At 43.4% G+C, this 18,091-nt stretch overlaps 1 protein-coding gene across 1 annotated transcript in view; it reads right to left on the bottom strand.

Moving 5' to 3' along the window:
• Positions 1 to 10,244: 10,244 nt before the first annotated feature.
• The window catches only part of abcg8 (ATP binding cassette subfamily G member 8), a 37,033-nt gene continuing 29,186 nt past the window's right edge, over positions 10,245 to 18,091 (bottom strand). The window contains exons 11-13 of the mRNA XM_033025520.1: positions 16,193 to 16,460; positions 12,313 to 12,440; positions 10,245 to 11,340 (exon numbers count right to left, since the gene is read on the bottom strand). Coding sequence (XP_032881411.1) covers positions 11,203 to 11,340; positions 12,313 to 12,440; positions 16,193 to 16,460 — 534 coding nt within the window. The 3' untranslated portion in view covers positions 10,245 to 11,202. The remainder of the gene's footprint in view (positions 11,341 to 12,312; positions 12,441 to 16,192; positions 16,461 to 18,091) is intronic.

Genomic DNA, 18,091 nt, shown 5'->3' with positions numbered 1-18,091 from the left:
TGAGCAGGCAGCCTTGAGGTGCTCCTGTACTAATTGTTACTGAGGATGAAGTGGTTCCTCCAATTCGAACAGACTGGTTTGTGGATGAGGAAGTTGAGGATCCAATTGCAGAGATGCGCAGTGGCCCAGTTACGTGAACTTGGTAACCAGCTTTTTTTTTTAACAAAATATTTATTCAATTATTTAAAAATAATATTTACACTACAATAAAACAAACCAGAACCCACCTCCATAATCTGTGTGGCAGTGTGAACTGTGAAGAGGATGTTAGGAGGTTGCAGGGTGACCTGGACAGGTTGAGTGAGTGGGCAGATGCAGTATAATATAGATAAATGTGAGGTTTTCACTTTGGTGGCAAAAACAAGGGGGCAGATTATTATCTCAATGGGGATAGGTTAGGTAAGGGGGAGGTACAGCGAGACCTGGGTGTCCTTGTACACCGGTCACTGGAAGTTGGCGTGCAGGTACAGCAGGCAGTGAAGAAAGCTAATGGAATGTTGGCCTTCATAACAAGAGGATTTCAGTACAGGTGCACAACCTTTTATCCGAAGATCCAAATAACGAAAACCTCCGAATAGCGGCCATTATTTCGGTCCTTGAAGAAAGGTCCTTGAAAACGTTCACCGAGGGCGGCCCGCAGAGGTGACAGCGGAACCTTCGGTCGGTCCTCGAAGAAAGGGGAACTAAATCCCCATTCATAAAAGAGAAGATTAGGGTATATTGCGCGGGAGGGTTAATAATTGACAATATGCTGCTGCCTGCCCGCTGAATTAAAAAGTTCCCACGGTAGACTCACGATATACAGTGTTTCGTGAGTCTTGCGTGGGAACTTTTTAACTCAGCGGGGCAGGCAGCAGCAGATTGTCGCTCGCTTCAGTATCACCCCACCTACACCCCTCTGCTTCCCGGCCATGTGTGTGACCCCTTCCCTCCCCTCTCCAGCTCCCCGCCCATTGCACCGGCGCGGGGGCTTTGCACTGTCTTCACGTCGGCGATTGCAGCAGGACCGTGTCAGGACCAATTGGACACCGACCACCAGGCCCACTGCAAGCACGGAGATCCCAGAGACCCACAGCCAACAGCAGCCCAGCCCAGCCCCACTCCAACTACAGAGGAACCTGGGTTGCGGATGACGGGGCGCAGCTCGGGGCGTCGTAGGGGCCCATCGGGGAGCGGCCACTCAAAGCCACGCCGGGAGATGTAGGGCCCTGCCCCGGTCTTGATGTTGGAGCCCCCGGCGGGCGCTAGCAAGTCCGCGGCAATTGACAGCCGCGCCGGGCGTTGTAAGGCCCCCCTCCAGGTCACTCTCAACCTCTATGATGTTTGCTCTCAACCCCGTAATTCGGGCGGGAGAAGTCGCCGCTGCCGGTGCCCCGCAAAGCAGTCTCCCACCGGAGACCCGCGAGCTCCCGGTGTCACCATCCACCGGAGTCGGGTCGCAGCAGCTCGCCCCCGCAGCTCTCCACGCTCCGAAGCTGGCTAGCTCCACGGAGGTAGATCCGTAGGTCCACAGCTCCCACCGCCGCCCACCGACCCCCAGGCCCACTGCAAGCACGGAGATCCCAGAGACCCACAGCCAGCAGCAACTCCAGCCCAGCCCCGCTCCAACTCCAGAGGAACACGTAGGGGCAGAAGCTGATGGTGTGCAAGGTACGTCTTGTTCTTGGGGTGGCGGATGAGGGGGCGCAGCTCGGGCTGTGGGCGAACTGCCACTTGTCGCTGTAGCGGCCAAAGATCATAGAGGAGCTCCTCTATGATCTTTGGTAGCGGCCCATCGGGGAGCGAATTCCTCTGGAGTTGGAGGGGGAGGGGGGTATTGTGCTGTTTGATCGCCCCCTGCTATCCCAGGGACAGGGAGACACAGCGGCTTTTTAGACTGGTGGGCAATCACTTCCAAAGTTCTGCCCACACAGTCAGTACACTTCTCCTACACTGTATTTCATACAAACATTTATTCTGCAAGAAAAAACGACATTGAAGACTCAAACTCGCGATCGAGTAACTGCCAGGATCAAGGCGCAAACTCGCAACCTTGCGGATATGAGCCGAGCACTCTACCACTGAGCCAGCCATTAAAATCTACGCTAAAAAATTTCCATTCCGAAGACCGACAAATTCTGAATTACGAAAAGTGTCTGGTCCCAAGGCTTTCGGATAAAAGGTTGTGCACCTGTATAGGAATAAAGAGGTTCTTCTGCAATTGTATAAGGCTCTGGTGAGACCACATCTGGAGTATTGTGTACAGTTTTGGTCTCCTAATTTGAGGAAGGACATCCTTGTGATTGAAGCAGTGCAGCGTAGGTTCACGATATTGATCCCTGGGATGGCGGGACTGTCGTATGAGGAAAGATTGAAAAGACTAGGCTTGTATTCACTAGAGTTTAGAAGGATGAGGGGGAATCTTATAGAAACATATAAAATTGTAAAAGGACTCGACAAGCTAGATGCAGGAAAAATGTTCCCAATGATTATGTTGGGTGAGTCCAGAACCAGGAGCCACAGTCTTAGAATAATGTGGAGGTCATTTAAGACTGAGGTGAGAAAATACTTTTTCACCCAGAGAGTTGTGAATTTATGGAATTCCCTGCCACAGAGGGCAGTGGAGGTCAAGTCATTGGATGGATTTAAGAGGGAGTTAGATCGAACTCTAGGGGCTAGTGGAGTCAAGGGATATGGGGAGAAGGCAGGCACGGATTATTGATAGGGGATGATCAGCCATGATCACGAAGGGCCGAATGGCCTCCTGCACCTTTTTTTAATGTTTCTATGTAATCATGTAAAGTCTTTCCACTGACTGAATAACGCACAACAAAAAACTTTCACTGTACTTTAGTACATGTAACAATAAATTAAATTAAACTAAACTATTTTTTTGTGGCATTTTACACATGAGATTGGGTTAAATTGTTGCACCAATTGTTGGTGTTGCATGCAACTGGGAGATGGGGTCCTTTAGATTTAGACTATCTTGAAGATCTTAATTTTACTCAATTAACTTTAAATCCACTTGCTTCTGCATCTCATTGCTTCCAGAATAATTCTGGGGTTTCTGTGCCTTTAAATTCAGCCAGGATCTTAAAATCTTTAGCTCTAAAGTCGACAAGATATTGGGTGGTATCCCTGGATGAACAGGGAGGGCACGGTCATGCAGTGGTAGAGCTGCTGCCTTATAGCACTAGAGTTTGATTACGGGTGCTGTCTGTACAGAGTTTGTACATTCTCCCTGTGACCGCATGGGTTTCCTCCAGGTGCTCCAGTTTCCTCTCGCCCTCCAAAGACGTACAGGTTTGTAGGTTAATTGGTTTAGGTAAATTATAAATTGTCCCTAGTGTGTAGGATAGTACTAGTCTACGGGGTGATCACTGATCGGCAGGGACATGTTGTGCCGAAGGGCCTGCTTCCATGCTATATGTCTAAAGTAAAGTAACGAACGGTATCAAAGGTCATGTTCATACTATTTCACCAAGGATTTCCCATTTTTTCCTAGAGAAAACCCATAAAAATTCCTGGCACAGGTGTTCATAATTTTCCACTAGACAAACTCGTGTCAATCCTTAAGTCATTTTCTAGTTTGAATCTGTATGTCAGTATTCTGAGTTCACAGTTTGAATTAAATACAAATTTGTTTTATTTTAATGATTCCATTTACTATTTGTAGGTTCTCAGATACTTCCTTTCTTGGCTGAAATGTCACAGTTCTCTAGTTGATTTAAGCTTCTGCCTTGAGCAGTTTGATGCCTCTCTTGTTTCTCAGGACAATGACAGAATTAAATATGTAGTCTTACCAGCACGATGTATACCTCACCTTCATTGTGCAGACATAGTCTATGGTTGATTAAAGAAATGAAATGGTCTACTGGGCAGCAGTGCTCCTTGCTCTCTGTGAAATGTTTCTCTAGCATGGACTCCCTACAACGGGCATCTCATTCCGCTGCAAAGCTACCACTAATGGCGGCACGGTGGCTGCCTTACAGCGCCAGTGCCCTGGGTACTGGATTCGATCCTGATTATGGGTGCTGTCTATACGCAGTTTGTACGTTCTTCCCGTGACCTGCGTGGATTTTCTCCGAGATCTTCGGTTTCCTCCCACACTCCAAAGACGTCCATGTTTGTAGGTTAACTTGCTTGGAATAAATGTAAATTGTCCCTATTGTCACTGAGTCCACGCGGTCTCAGTGGGCTGAAGGGCCTGTTTCCGTGCTGTATCTCTAAACTAAACTAATGGTGGTAAAATCTACATGTCACTGAAAGGATGTGCACCAATATCAGTATCCTCTTCTCAGCCAACACCTCCAGCAATGAGGTCCTTGGTACTCTCAATTGGCTGTCGGGCAGCCCACGTTGGTCGCAAGTGCGCCACAGGACTCCCAACACAGACTATTCGAAGTTTGTCATGACAAGATACCCAGCAGATAGAGGAAAGATCTGCTCAAGGCTTCCTTGAAAAAGTGCAATACCCGCATTAATCTTTGCCCATGACTGCTCAGAGTGAAGTAAGTCCATTTGGGTGGTAATTAGAATCTCAGTCCATGCAGTGAGAGTACAGAAGCGTCATGCATTAGTGGCAGACAGAGCACCACACTTCACAAACTTTTATTTCAAAATAGACTTTATTCAAGTAAATAAATACAAACAATACATGAACTGTGCAAAAAAAAAATCATCCAACATTCTCAGAGGCTATACATACATACATACGATACAGTTTCCCCAAATCATGATTTTACCCCACATCCTTGTCACTCATGGCGTGAAATCCCTTCCCTTATTTTGAGGGGCACCTCCACCACAACCTGCCCCCCATGTCAGTCAGCGGAAGGACCCTAGACTGTCACCTTCCCCCACAGCGTAAGCACCTTAGACTGTTGCCCCGACCCCCACAGAGCCTTGGCGTTGGCTGCACCAAGCTTCAGTGCGTCCCTCAGCACGTACTTCTGCAGTCTGCAGCGTGCAAGTTGGCAACATTCCCCGACAGACATCTCGCTATGCTAGGAGGTCAACAAAGCTCGGGCAGACCAAGGAGCATCTTTCACCAAGTTGATGACCTTCCAGCAGCACTCGAAGTCCGTCTGTGAATGCGTCCCTGGGAACAGTTCATAAATCAGAGGCCCACACTACCAGGCATCTCGTGCTCCATCTGTGGAAGTGTGCAGGTCTCACGCTGTCCCCTCCAACCACTTCAAGTCAACCTCAGTCCAGGGAGATCACTTGAGAAGAAGTTATCTATTTCATTACTGATCCCATGTCAATTGTTTTTGTGTAAAGTTAATTTGCTGTTCTACAATAAATCTTTATACTCTCTTTCAGCTTAACAGCTTCAACACCAGTATATCCCCTCTTCTTCCTTCCTGTATGCAACACCTTCTCCAGTTCATTTGTAATTTCAAAGCTGCGATCTTTTATTTCACTGCTGTCTGCAAATTTTACCAACTTTCACTAGCATAAATTCAAATCAATTATGGTCTGGCCTGGCTCTTGAACAATAATTAGTATTCATCTCCAAGCAAAAAGCTGCAGATGTTGGAAATATAAAATATAAACAGAAAATACTGTAAATACTCAGATCAGCAGCAGAGATAAAAACAGTTATCCTTTCATCAGAAGCCAAGATGTTAACTGTATTTCTCTATCCAAAGATGGTGCCAGATCTCCTGGACATTTTCAGTATTTTCTGTTTTTTATATCAGTATTGTTCTAACATATCAATTATAAAGTTTTGGCGTGAATCCCCAATTCTCAGTCTAATCTGTAACGTGTGAACGGATCTCTAGAGTAACATTAAAGCCTATAATGAATGGCCGATGAAACACAGATTTCCCACTGATCTTGCACAAGTCCAGATCAAATGCAAATAAATGGTTGATCTTGCTTCCAAGTGTTTGGTAAATTAATACAGGGCTGATATGTCTGCTGGGACCACCACCGTGTCTCACCTTTAGACTCTAAACTAAACTCCTTTTTTCCCAAATCATCCTGCAGGCCGGTAGTTTGACAGCCCTGCTTTAAACCTATGCCCTCTAGTTCTTGAATAACATATCCAGGGAAAAAGACTATGCATTCACCTTAAATATTCCCCTCATGTTTTTTACTCACCTCTAAAACAATCTTTGCTTTAATTTGAATTTCCAGCAGCTAAGTGTCAAATGGAATCATTAGCACTGCAGAATTTGCCATTTTAAACAATGTGCGATGGGCTTAAGCCAATCAAATTGTTTGTTATTTACTGGCAACCCGCTGACAGAAAGCTATTCTCATTGGTGAGTGTGGAGGAGTGTGGAAGCCTTGGGCGAATTGAATTTTTCGTGACTTTCTTAATTTAAAAAAAAGCGAGCGTGAGAATCGAGTGAAATGCGTGATTCTCAGGCACGGAAATCACTATCAAAATATGGGGGGGGACTGGGGGACAAGGGGGGGGACACAATTTCTTGGCGGCCGCACGCATATGCGTACACTCACACACACACACACGCAAGGCTTCGGAGGCTTCAGCCGTGGGCCCTGTGAACAGTAATTTCAGCTCAATTCAGCGCTAAATGCAGCTCAACTCTGCCTGTCTCGCCGGGTTAACCTACAGCCCTGCCTGGACTGACAGGACACCAGTCCGGAGCCGTGGAGCTAGCGCCGTAAGTCCAGGCAGGGCTGTAGGTTAACCTGGCGGGACAGGCAGAGTTGAGCTAGATTTAGCGCTACTTCGCTGCGCTGGCTGTGGGCACCGCTCCCGTCTGACCCGACGTCTCTGGCCACCCCCGGGCGTGGCACTCGGGTGGGAACGGGGATGATCCAGTGGCGGTTCGGCAGCGATTGCAGCGCCGGAGACCCAGGATCGATCCTGGCTGCAGATGAGGCGCAGGTCTGTGTCCAGGGCTGCCAAGAGTGTTTTTCGCTTGTGACCTATGACCTGGGCACGTCTCCCTCCCCCAATCAGCACGCTCTATCCTCAGTCCCACCCCCCTACTTTCGCCTCTGACCGACTCCTCACTCCTCCAATCATCGCACTGAATCATCACGTCCCGCCACCACTGCCTGCTGACTGACGTCTCTCTCATCCAATCAGCGCCCTCGATCAGCAGTCCCACCCCCACTGTCTCACGGAAAGCGGAGATTTTACAGAGTTTTAAAACCCGGATTACAAAAAATGGGGGGGGGTCGTTCCCCGACTTGTAACGGGGGGGGACGTGTTCCCCCCTTCCCCCCCCCCCTCCGGGATTTCCGCCCCTGGTGATTCTCACACTCAATGCTTGAGAGTTGGCAGCCCTGCCACCACCTACTCAAGGGAATTAAATGCTGGCTCAGCCTGCCAAGACCACATCCGTTGAATGAATAAAATATGACATACTTGCTTGGAAATTGATGATAAGGTAGAAATAGAGATTAATCCAAGAAAGACCACTGTATGCCTTGCCATTTTCAAGCTACTGAAAATATATTTTTTTAAAAGCTTGCTTTGGAAATGTAAAGTTTCCCTTACATGTTATTGTACATGTGCTATGGACAGCAAATTACATTGTAAAGCTCTACAGCATGTTTTGGCAGCACTAACTGGAAGTTAATATGATGCCCAGAGGAAGCCATTATAAAGAGCTGTTACCCACCATGTATTCTGGCAGGCACTATTGGAGCATCATTCACTGGCCAAATTTTTGAATTTTGATCCTGACACATCTAGAAGGGCTTCTGAGTACCAAGTACAAATGTGTAGTATAGCTTTCTAAATTAAATTTGTTCTTTAGTTTTAATGGAAAAGCAATAGACTGCTGACTAGGAAAAAATAAAATTACTTTAATTTTTGATGCCTTCTCAGTTTAAAATGTTATATGGTGACATATCCAATGCAATCTGTGTTTTCAATGTGTTTCTGCAAATCTGAATGCAGAGATTTTTAGACAATACTTTCCTGCCATCTGCTGATGATTTAGTAGATGGCAGTTCTGCTTTTTTTTTCCACCTGCAAGACACGTGGGAAAGACCTGGCATGCTGTGAGTTTCAGCAGAAAAATCAGTTCACTGCATGAAGCTGGAGTTAATTTATGATTTCAATCAGGGACATTACAGGTGATCGGTCTGGTAAGCACAAGATGTCAGAGTCACACCCGTACTCCACATATATTGAAGAAGTGGAGATTATTGGGGAGAGTAGAGGGAACACTGACCTGGGAATGACTGACATTGGGATGCTGTGATGAAACAGATTATATTAAGAACCTCAGCATCAACTATTTTACATTTTTGCTCTATACATTTCTTGAATGAACCAAACTTCTTGCAGTAAGTTAAAACATAATATGGCATAATGAACAGTGATGAGCTTTTCTGGACTTTTATTTCGCAGTACCCAATATGACATGCAACAGATTTTTAATACTACCGTTAAAGGATTTGTGTATTCAATGCTAGCTAAACCATTCCATCATGGCAAAAAGTCTAATAATCAAAATAATAAAATCATGTTATCCGATATGGAACTTTCTGCAAGCAAATTTGATATTGGAAGGGTTTTCATAATGGAAGAGAAGTCACCTATAATTTTTAAAGAATGCAGAACTATAGAGAGGTACCTAAAATGCCTTTGGTATGTAACTTACCTATTTTAGAAAACATATAGAAAATAGGTGCAGGAGGAGGCCATTCGGCCCTTTGAGCCAGCACCGCCATTCATTGTGATCATGGCTGTTTGCATTTTCAAAGTGAAAGTTACCTATCCCTGTGTGAGCATCTCTGAATACTCAGTTCTTATGCATGAGTGAGTGTGACTCCAACAATGGTCAAAGTTAATAGAAAATGCAACCTGAATAAGGAAGTAATCATTCTTGTTTGTGACGCTGTCAGCAATACTTACTGACAAGACTTACATGCTAAGTATGGTATTCAAGATATTGAACAAGTAAGTCTCCTTTTGCAGATTTCCCCTGTGATCATATCCGGGCCAAAGCCATTTCCAAAAAGGATTGCCCAAGTTTCCTCCCACAACCCAAAGACTTGCAGGTTGGTAAGTTAATTGGCACTGTAAATAATCCTAGAATGTAGGTAAATTGTAGAATTAGGGGGTAGGTGATGGAAGTAGAGGAAGAATAACATAACATTAGTATAGGTTCAGTATAAAAGGTGCTTTGATAGTCCATGTGGACTTTGTAAGCTCATGGGCCTGTTTCCGTGTTGTGTGACTCGATGCAGCTAAAAGCATTTACCTCTACGCGTTTCTGCAGGAATGTGCTGCACACATGCACAGCATCTCACTGCTCCTACAGTAGAGCAATTTGCTCTCATACTCTCTGTTCATGGAGAAGAACTAACCTCTGTCATGTCACAGCCCTTTGCTCCTGGAGAACTATGAACTGCTCAGAGAAAGAAGGGAAGAAAATTGAGAAATGTTATCCTTGTTTGGATATTTATTATCTTAAATAATTTAATATCTCCCATTTTTATCTGTCAATCTCTAACATATTGTTAGAAAATCTCCAATTCATATGTATTCTGAAACATATGATCGTTAAATGATTGTGTAAAAAGTAATCTTTCACAAAAAACACAAATGTTATTTTACTTATTTTCAATTTTGTTCTGTGAGTCAACAAAGAGAAGTTTTGATATCTACAAGTTTTCAGTTTACAAGGAATAGGAAAAATGATGAGAGATGAATGAAAAGTGATGATGGAGTTACTGCAGGCAATCTTGGTAGAAGTGGCAATGTGGCATGACCCACAATTTAGGTTTAGATTTGCTGGATGTAATTTATAAAGCTCTTTTCTTGGTCACTGAAGCCATTATCAAGAGATGTATTTCTATGACAGTGAAAAGAAATGGAATCACTGATGGTTAAGCTACGTCATGCAATAAACTATGTAAGGACTCTTTGGTATGGCACTTATCATGGATTCAGCTTGAATAATTTAAGAGCTCCTGATGAATTGTACCATGGACAAAACCCAGCTGTGCTCTCTATTTCCCACATCAGTTTCAGCCATGCATCCACAGTAATCAGAACAGTTTTATATAATACAAATGTGTGTCCATTGATTAAATTCACATTGCCCACTGGATGTAATAAATATCATAGATATATGGTATCATCATACTCCATTTCCCATTGAAATTGTTGTTAAACATGTTGCATTCTAGAAATGTGTAAAGCTGTGGTAGTAATTGTGTATTGTAAGAAAACAAAGAATTTATCTGTACCTAGGTACATGTGACAATAAATTATTGATTTGAATAACAGGAGCTCTGCTTGAAATGCCTTTGGTTAATGTGGAAAATATGTTTATACCATGAAGCTAAATAGTTACATTAAAATTTGATAATATCATATAACAAACATTGTACACATTAAAGTATCACTGATTGATGGACACATAACAATCCAATGCAATCACTGTCCTTTCTACTCCCCCAAAGTTTCTAATTATTGCAAACATGGAAGTTCTCCTTTTAAGCATCCATTAAAGAGTGATTTTATAGCACTGTAAATCCCCAGTTTGGAGTCACCCAGATCGCACGTTAGGAGATTTTGGTTCAGCTTTAAGGCAAGTGAAAAGTAACTGCTGTTCATCAGTAAAACCAGAGGGCTGTTGAATGAGGTTCATTATGTCATTAAGGCTTTGCCGTTTTTTTAATAGTGACCTGAGCAAACAAACAGCTCCAGATTTCATGCCAAGTAAAAAACTGGAGAGCAGTTCAGATATTCTTCCTCCAGAGATAGGACAAAGAGCATAGTCTTTGTCCTGGTTCTGGAAGGAGAGGGCATCCAAACTGCAGAAGTTTAGGTCTCCCCTGCCCCTGTTTTGCCCAATTCACAGCCACTTGTAGGCCTGTAGCTGCTTCTGCCAACCCCATGCATGGGCAGTGAACATGGGATGCAACAACAAGAGTTGGGACAGCCTAGACTGCCTTTTGCTGCAACAGTTGAGCATCTACTTCATCCAGTCCTCATGTCTCCAAGTAAATGGGGAATGTTTTCCAACAGTGTCAGTTACCACATCTGTGTCCATATCAATGTACTGAAAGGGTTACTTGATTTCAATGTAGTTCAGAAAAATTCAAAATAAGGACAGTAGTATTCCTGGTGATCATCAGAGAGTTATTGCAGAATTTCAAACAATATCAATGGTCAATACAGCATTGATTGGTGTCCAATTTACTTCAACCTCAACTCTTTGCGGAACTCTGGCTGGAGTTTTTGTCTGAAAGAAATGTGCTGGTTGCATTTTACCAATCTTGAGTCGATTTCTGTTTGATAAACCTTAATGAAACATAGTAGAGTATCAGGAATCCAATACATATGGCTATTAGGATGATGTAGCACATGTAGAGTGGTTCTGCACCCATATCCATAGATTCAATGATCTAGAAAATCAAATCAAATGGAGAGAAGCAAGCTGTTAGTTATCGATCAGTCAGCTTGCTTTGTACTTTGTGATACATGAATAACACAAAACTATTGAAATGCCCCTCACATTTGTTGGTCACATTACTATCTGTGATGATCTTGAATATATTCCTTAAAAAGGTTAATATTTATATATTACTTTTATGGAACTTAAATCATGATACACAAAAACGTCCTTACCTTTTAGTTCCATGCAATAGGAAGTAATCAGCATTAATTTTAAGAATCTATTTAAATACGCATTTGCTTTAAAAAATAAAACCTCTTTTTGTGAACATGTGCAATGATTTATAGCAGAGACACTCACATTGTAACTTCCTCTTTAATTCTTTGTGTGCTTTTATGACTACCTTGCCCCCTAACCTGGAAGATCTCGAACAATTTTACAATTGTAATTAAACCAAAATGTTTAAATTTTACATTATCTTGTTTTTTATTGCATGTTAATGCAAACACAAGATTATTTTTGCCTTCTTACAGTCCTAAGTGCATTGCCATTGCCAATGACCAGTGTTTTTGTGCTTTGTTAGTCATCTTAATGTATTTCCTTTGTGACATTTACTTCCAAAGCAAATTTTACTTGTATTAATTTGCAACTGTTTCCTTTCAAAATTTGCCATTTCTTTCAATTAGTTGACATTTAAAAATGTCAATAGTCCTCCTTCAGTTTCTGAGTCAAGTAATTTCTAAAGTCAAGCTTCCACAATCCAGATCTCAGTGTTAAAACTAAAACCAGATCTACTCAGTAAATATTCTTTCTAACTTTTACAATGTTTATTATGCACACTATCCTTTCATGAGGTTTTTAATTCAAAGTACTAGTCCTCCCGATCAAATACAAATGTTAAGAAATTTACGTTATTACATTAGACATTATAATTGGCAAAGTTTAGTGCCTCTTAAAGTAACTTCAGGGTAATTTTACTTACATCTGTCCCTTTGATTGGAATGGTAAGATTTCCTATCATAATAGAGTAAAGAGGTCCTGTGAATTGAACCTGGATTAGACCTTCAAAGCCCCATCGAAGGAAGGATATTTTGGAAAACCAAGAAGCGACTGTGATCAAATACAAAGAGAAAAAGTTAGTTTACTGATTGGCCTTTACCTCCATTTCCTCTGCAGAAACTCCCAACATCTGCCTCTAACAATCCCCCCTCCCCCCCTCACCCACTACCAGCTGTAAACCACAACGTGAAACGAATGCGATTTAATTCAATGATACCTTTTAAGAATCTTGGAGATAAATACAACAATTATTTAAAGATTAAGACAAAATTTATGCATATGTTGTTCTTGAACTATCTTTGTGGAAGTTGATTGTGTCGGAACTAGCGCTTTCTAATGCAAGGTCTTCAACTTATAACATTAACTCATCGTTTTAAATTCCGCAGTTGCTGGGTATTTCTTGCACTCTTTTGGTTCAAATTTCCAGCAACTACTGTATTCTCCTTTTCTGTTATATATTTTCCATCTCTAACTGTCATCACCAGGAGTTACGTTTTTTGATCATCCATGGTCTCCATTGTATTCTTCCTGATGGGCTGAGACCTTTCAGCATTTTGTGGGTTTTTTTGTTTTAGTTATCTCTCGATTTGAACATAGAAACATGCTTAAAACCTCCCTTCTGTGGAACTTCTGAATACAAATCTTATTTGAGAGTGACCATCAGTTATCAGTTCAAGACTTAAAGCTATCTTCACATATCCATTTCTGCTTATGATAAATCAAATAATTGCATTCTATTCTTGAATTATCTCTCATTACATAGTAATTTCCAACAGTATCTTACTGCATTTCAATAGGAGAATGCTCTTTTCACAGTTGATATCTGATGGCATACTGAATGAGAGATTGACAAGTTTGTCGACTGATAAATGTTGTTGATTCGTGGGAAATAACATTTCACATTATATAGCTAAAGTCATTATTGAAATAATCTTCGCTTTTGTAGAAAGAGCTCCATAGTGGAAAATGAATTTTATCTTCACAAATGTCATCTTGCAGTTTGCTGAAATTGTGGAAAATGAGAAAAGATGTTTGGTGCCGTGTAGTTATTGGAGACAAGCATTCAATCACTTTCAAGATTAGGGCTGATAGAGTGCAATTTTACTGCTTCTCTGCACCAAATCTGATCCTCATCATTCTAAACACCAGTGTTAAAAAAAGTTCCAATATCCTCTCCCTAAGAATGACAGTTACAAAACCTATATGAAATATCTAACAAAATGAAACAATGGAGACATGTGTAAAAAATATATTTGTGTAAAAGCCCGTCAATCCTGAAAATTTAAAAAATAAATAGAAAATGTACAACTGCCCACTCAGCTTCCAAAACAGAAAATAAGATTCATAGTTATACAGCATGGAAACAGGCCTTTCAGTCCATAGTGCCACCCAAGTTCGCCCCATTTGCCTCCATTTGACCCACATAAATGTTTAACAGACGCTGTAATTGTATCCCATCTCCACTACCTCCACTACCTCCACTACCTCCACTACCTTTGAGTTGGATGATCAGCCATGATCATATTGAATGGCGGTGCAGGCTCGAAGGGCCGAATGGCCTACTCCTGCACCTATTTTCTATGTTTCTCCTCAGATCCTGGTGAACTTCTACCGCTGCACCATCGAGAGCATCCTTACCAACTGTATCACAGTATGGTATGGCAACTGCTCTGTCTCCGACCGGAAGGCATTGCAGAGGGTGGTGAAAATTGCCCAACGCATCACCGGTTCCTCGCTCCCCTCCATTGAGTCTGTCCAAAGCAAGCGTTGTCTGCGGAGGGCGCTCAGCATCGCCAAGGACTGCTCTCACCCCAACCATGGACTGTTTACCCTCCTACCATCCGGGAGGCGCTACAGGTCTCTCCGTTGCCGAACCAGCAGGTCCAGGAACAGCTTCTTCCCGGCGGCTGTCACTCTACTCAACAACGTACCTCGGTGACTGCCAATCACCCCCCCCACCCCCCGGACACTTATTATCACTTATTATTATTTATTTAAATCATTTGCTATGTCGCTCTTCCAGGGAGATGCTAAATGCATTTCGTTGTCTCTGTACTGTACACTGACAATGACAATTAAAATTGAATCTGAATCTGAATCTGAATCTGAATCTATGTTTCTACCTCTTCTGGCAGCTTGTTCTATATATCCACCATCCTGTTTATGAAACATCTGGCTCTGAGCTCTCGTATAAATCTTTTCCCTTTCACCTTCAATTTATGTCCTTTATCCTTCGCTATCCTTGGAAAAGGCTGTGACTCATCTCAGCTATCTGTGCCCCTCCTAATTTTGTGAATGTCTGTAAAGTCACCCCTCAGCCACCTTTGCTGATAGCAATAGCCTATCCAATCTCTCCTTTTGACTCCAGCCTTCCAGTCCAGGCAACATCCTTGTACCTGTAAATCTTTTCTACTCCCATTCTAACTTAATCAGATCTTTCCTATAGTGTGGTGACCAGAGCTGTATATAATACTCCCAAATGTTTTGTACAGCTATAACATGATGTCCCAATGTTTATACTCAATGCCTCAGCCAGTTCAGGCAAGCACGTCATACGCCTACTTCCACCGCCTGAGTTTCCAACTTCAGGGAACAATGTGTCTGTACCCCAAGGTAACACTCGCCAGGTCATACCATTCACAGTATATGTCCTGACCTGATTAAACTTCCGAAAATCATCAATTCACACTTGTCCGAGTTAAATTCCATCAGCCATTTGTTTGTTCACCTCTTCAATTGAAACCTTAAACAACCTTCTTCGTTGTTCATGTTACAATTACTCCAATGCCTGCAAACTTACCAATCATGTCACCCAGATCCTCATTCAATTCATTAATATAGAGTCATAGAGCATGGAAACAGGCCATTGGGCCCAACCTGTCCAAGATGCCCCATCTATTCTAGTCCCAGCTCCCCGCGTTTGGCCCATATCCCTCTAAACCCTTCTTATCCATGTAACTTGTCCAAATATCTTAAATTTTGTCATAGTACCTGCCTCACCTACCTCTACTGGTACAGTGCATTCAGAAAGTAGTCAGACCGCTTCACTTTTTCCACGTTTTGTTATGTTACAGCCTTATTTTAAAATGGATTAAATTCATTTTTCTTATCATCAATCTACACACAATACCCCAGAATGAAGAAGCGAAGACAGGTGTTTAGAAATGTTTGCAGCATGCAGGTCCCAAAGGGCACAGTGGCCTCTGTCATTCTTAAATGGAAGAACTTTGGAACCACAAGGACTCTTCATAGAGCTGGCCGCCCGGCCAAACTGAGCAATCGGCATGAGAAACAAGATTCTCTAGTCCTGATGAAACCAAGATTGAACTCTTGGTTTCAAGCGTCACGTCTGGAGGAAACCAGGCACCGCTCATCACCTGGCCAATACCATATTTACGGTGAAGCATGGTGGTGGCAGCATCATGCTGTGGGGATGTTTTTCAGCGGCAGGAACTGGGAGACTAGTCAGGATCAAGAGAAAGATGAATGGAGCAGTACAGAGAGATCCTTGATGAAAACCTGCTCCAGAGTGTTCTGGACCTCAGACTGGGGCGAAGGTTCACCTTCCAACAGGACAACGACCCTAAGCACACAGCCAAGACAATGCAGGAGTGGCTTCGTGACAAGTCTGTGAATGTCCTTGAGTGGCCCATCCAACCTGACAGAGCTTGAGAGGATCTGTAGAGAAGAATGGGATTCACTTTAATGTAATCTGCCTTATTTGTGATTAGATAGTTCTATTGTTACATATTTATCACAAATTATTCCTACAGGATTCTATGATGGGATTTAAACATGCTTACCTGTCCACATATTTTTTAGACTAATGACAAAACCTCCTGTCAAGTAGAAAACTGTGAAAAAGGAGTTTCCTATTAAAGAAGATAACTGCAGCGTGGGTAGCAGTGCTGAGACCCACAGAGCCATTACTCTGCTGCAATAAACCAACAGCCACACCAGCAGAAAATTCAGGATGAAAGGATTGGCCTCGGGCCTGAGAGCTGCTAACCAGTAGATAGGCACGCCATAGATTATTACAAAAGCAGAATGTTCTGGGAGTTCCCCCAAAACCTGTGGAACAAAAGGAAATATCAATTAGTAATACATAAACTGAAATTAAATTTAAATAAGAAAATATTTCAACTATTTATTTTTCCACGAATACTGCCTGATATCTGAGTGTTTACAGCATTTTATGTTTTTATTTCAGATTTCCAGCATCCAGGTGCTATAAGGTGCTATAAGAACAATTGGCGGCGCGACTCACCCGTTGCAGCGGCCCCTACAGCCTGTCTGTCTTTTTTTTATTTTTTGTCTAGTTAAATGTAGTGTTGGTGTTTTTTAATACTGGTTTTAAATGTGTATATGTGGGGGGCGGGGGGGGGGGAGGGGGAAACTGTTTAAAATCTCTTCCCTGTCCAGGAGACCCAACCTTTTCCCTGTTGGGTCTCCGTTGTCGTTGGGGCCTAGCACCGTGGAGCGGCCTCCAACCTGAACGACCCGGGGGCTCGGGAGACTGCGGAGCTGCGGACTACTCACCATCGTGGGGCTGGCCGGCCTCGGAGCATGGGGAGCGGTGGTGACTCGTTGCTGCGACTCGACTCCTGGGGCTCGGAGGCTCCAGCAACGCAGCCGCAGGTCCGGTGGACTGGGACATCGGGAGCTCGCGGGTCCGGGGGGAGAGAGAGACCGCTTCCCGGAGCTCCCGCAACGCGACTTCTCCAGCCCGTGTCGCGGGGTTGGAACGACCTGGAGCGGGGTCATACATCACCCGGCACGGCTTCATGGCCGTGGGACATTCCAGCGCCCGCGGGGGCTCCAACTTCGAGACTTCTAGACCGGGAGCGGGGCCGTAAATCGCCCGGCACGGCCTAAAATGGCCGTGGGACTTATCATCGCCCGCCTGGGGCTTCGACATCGGGAGAGTCATGGAGAACAGGGGAGAGAAAAGACTTTGCCTTCCATCACAGTGGGTCCACTGTGATGGATGTTTGTGTGAACTAAATTGTGTGTATGTCTAGGAATTGTCTTTGTTTGTATGGCTGTGGAAACAGAATTTCGTTTGAGCCTCACTGAGGCTTAAATGACAATAAATTGTATTGTATTGTATTGTATTGTATTGTATTGTAAAAGCCATTTTGAAAGGTACATTGATGGGAAAGGTTTAGAGGAATATAGGCCAAATGCAGGTGGACTAATGTAGATGGGCCATCTTGGTCGGCTTGGGCAGGTTGTGCTGAATGGCCTGTTTCCACGCTTTATGACTCTATCTGCAGTTTTATGACTTTCATTGGCGAATGAAGTACAGTGGATAGTTCCATCGCCTAACAGTTTTGGCTTGCAGCTGTTGTGGAGACAGTTACAGTCACAAAAGAAGCAATATTTTAGTCAGTTCTAGCCTGCTGAACCATCACCCGCCTACTCTTCCTTCCAATGCTCTCCTTGAAAACAGAAAAAAAATTAGGCTTAATAAGACATAAAATGCTGGAGTGACTCAGCAGGTCAGGCAGCATGTCCAGTGAACATAGGTGACATTTTGGTCGTGATCCTAATGGGCTTGTCCCACTTAAGCGATTTTTCAGCGGACTGCCGGCGACTCTCAAGTTGCCGGCAGTTGCCTGAAACACCGGCAACTGGAACGGCGACTGTCAGAATGGAACACACACAAACACATCGCTTCCTTCACCAGCCCATTATGCAGG

This window comes from Amblyraja radiata, chromosome 8 (genome assembly GCF_010909765.2).
Source record: "Amblyraja radiata isolate CabotCenter1 chromosome 8, sAmbRad1.1.pri, whole genome shotgun sequence".
NCBI classification, from domain to species: domain Eukaryota; kingdom Metazoa; phylum Chordata; class Chondrichthyes; order Rajiformes; family Rajidae; genus Amblyraja; species Amblyraja radiata.
Note: the sequence above shows the minus strand (reverse complement) of the source record. Positions and strands in the feature narration are given on the sequence as shown.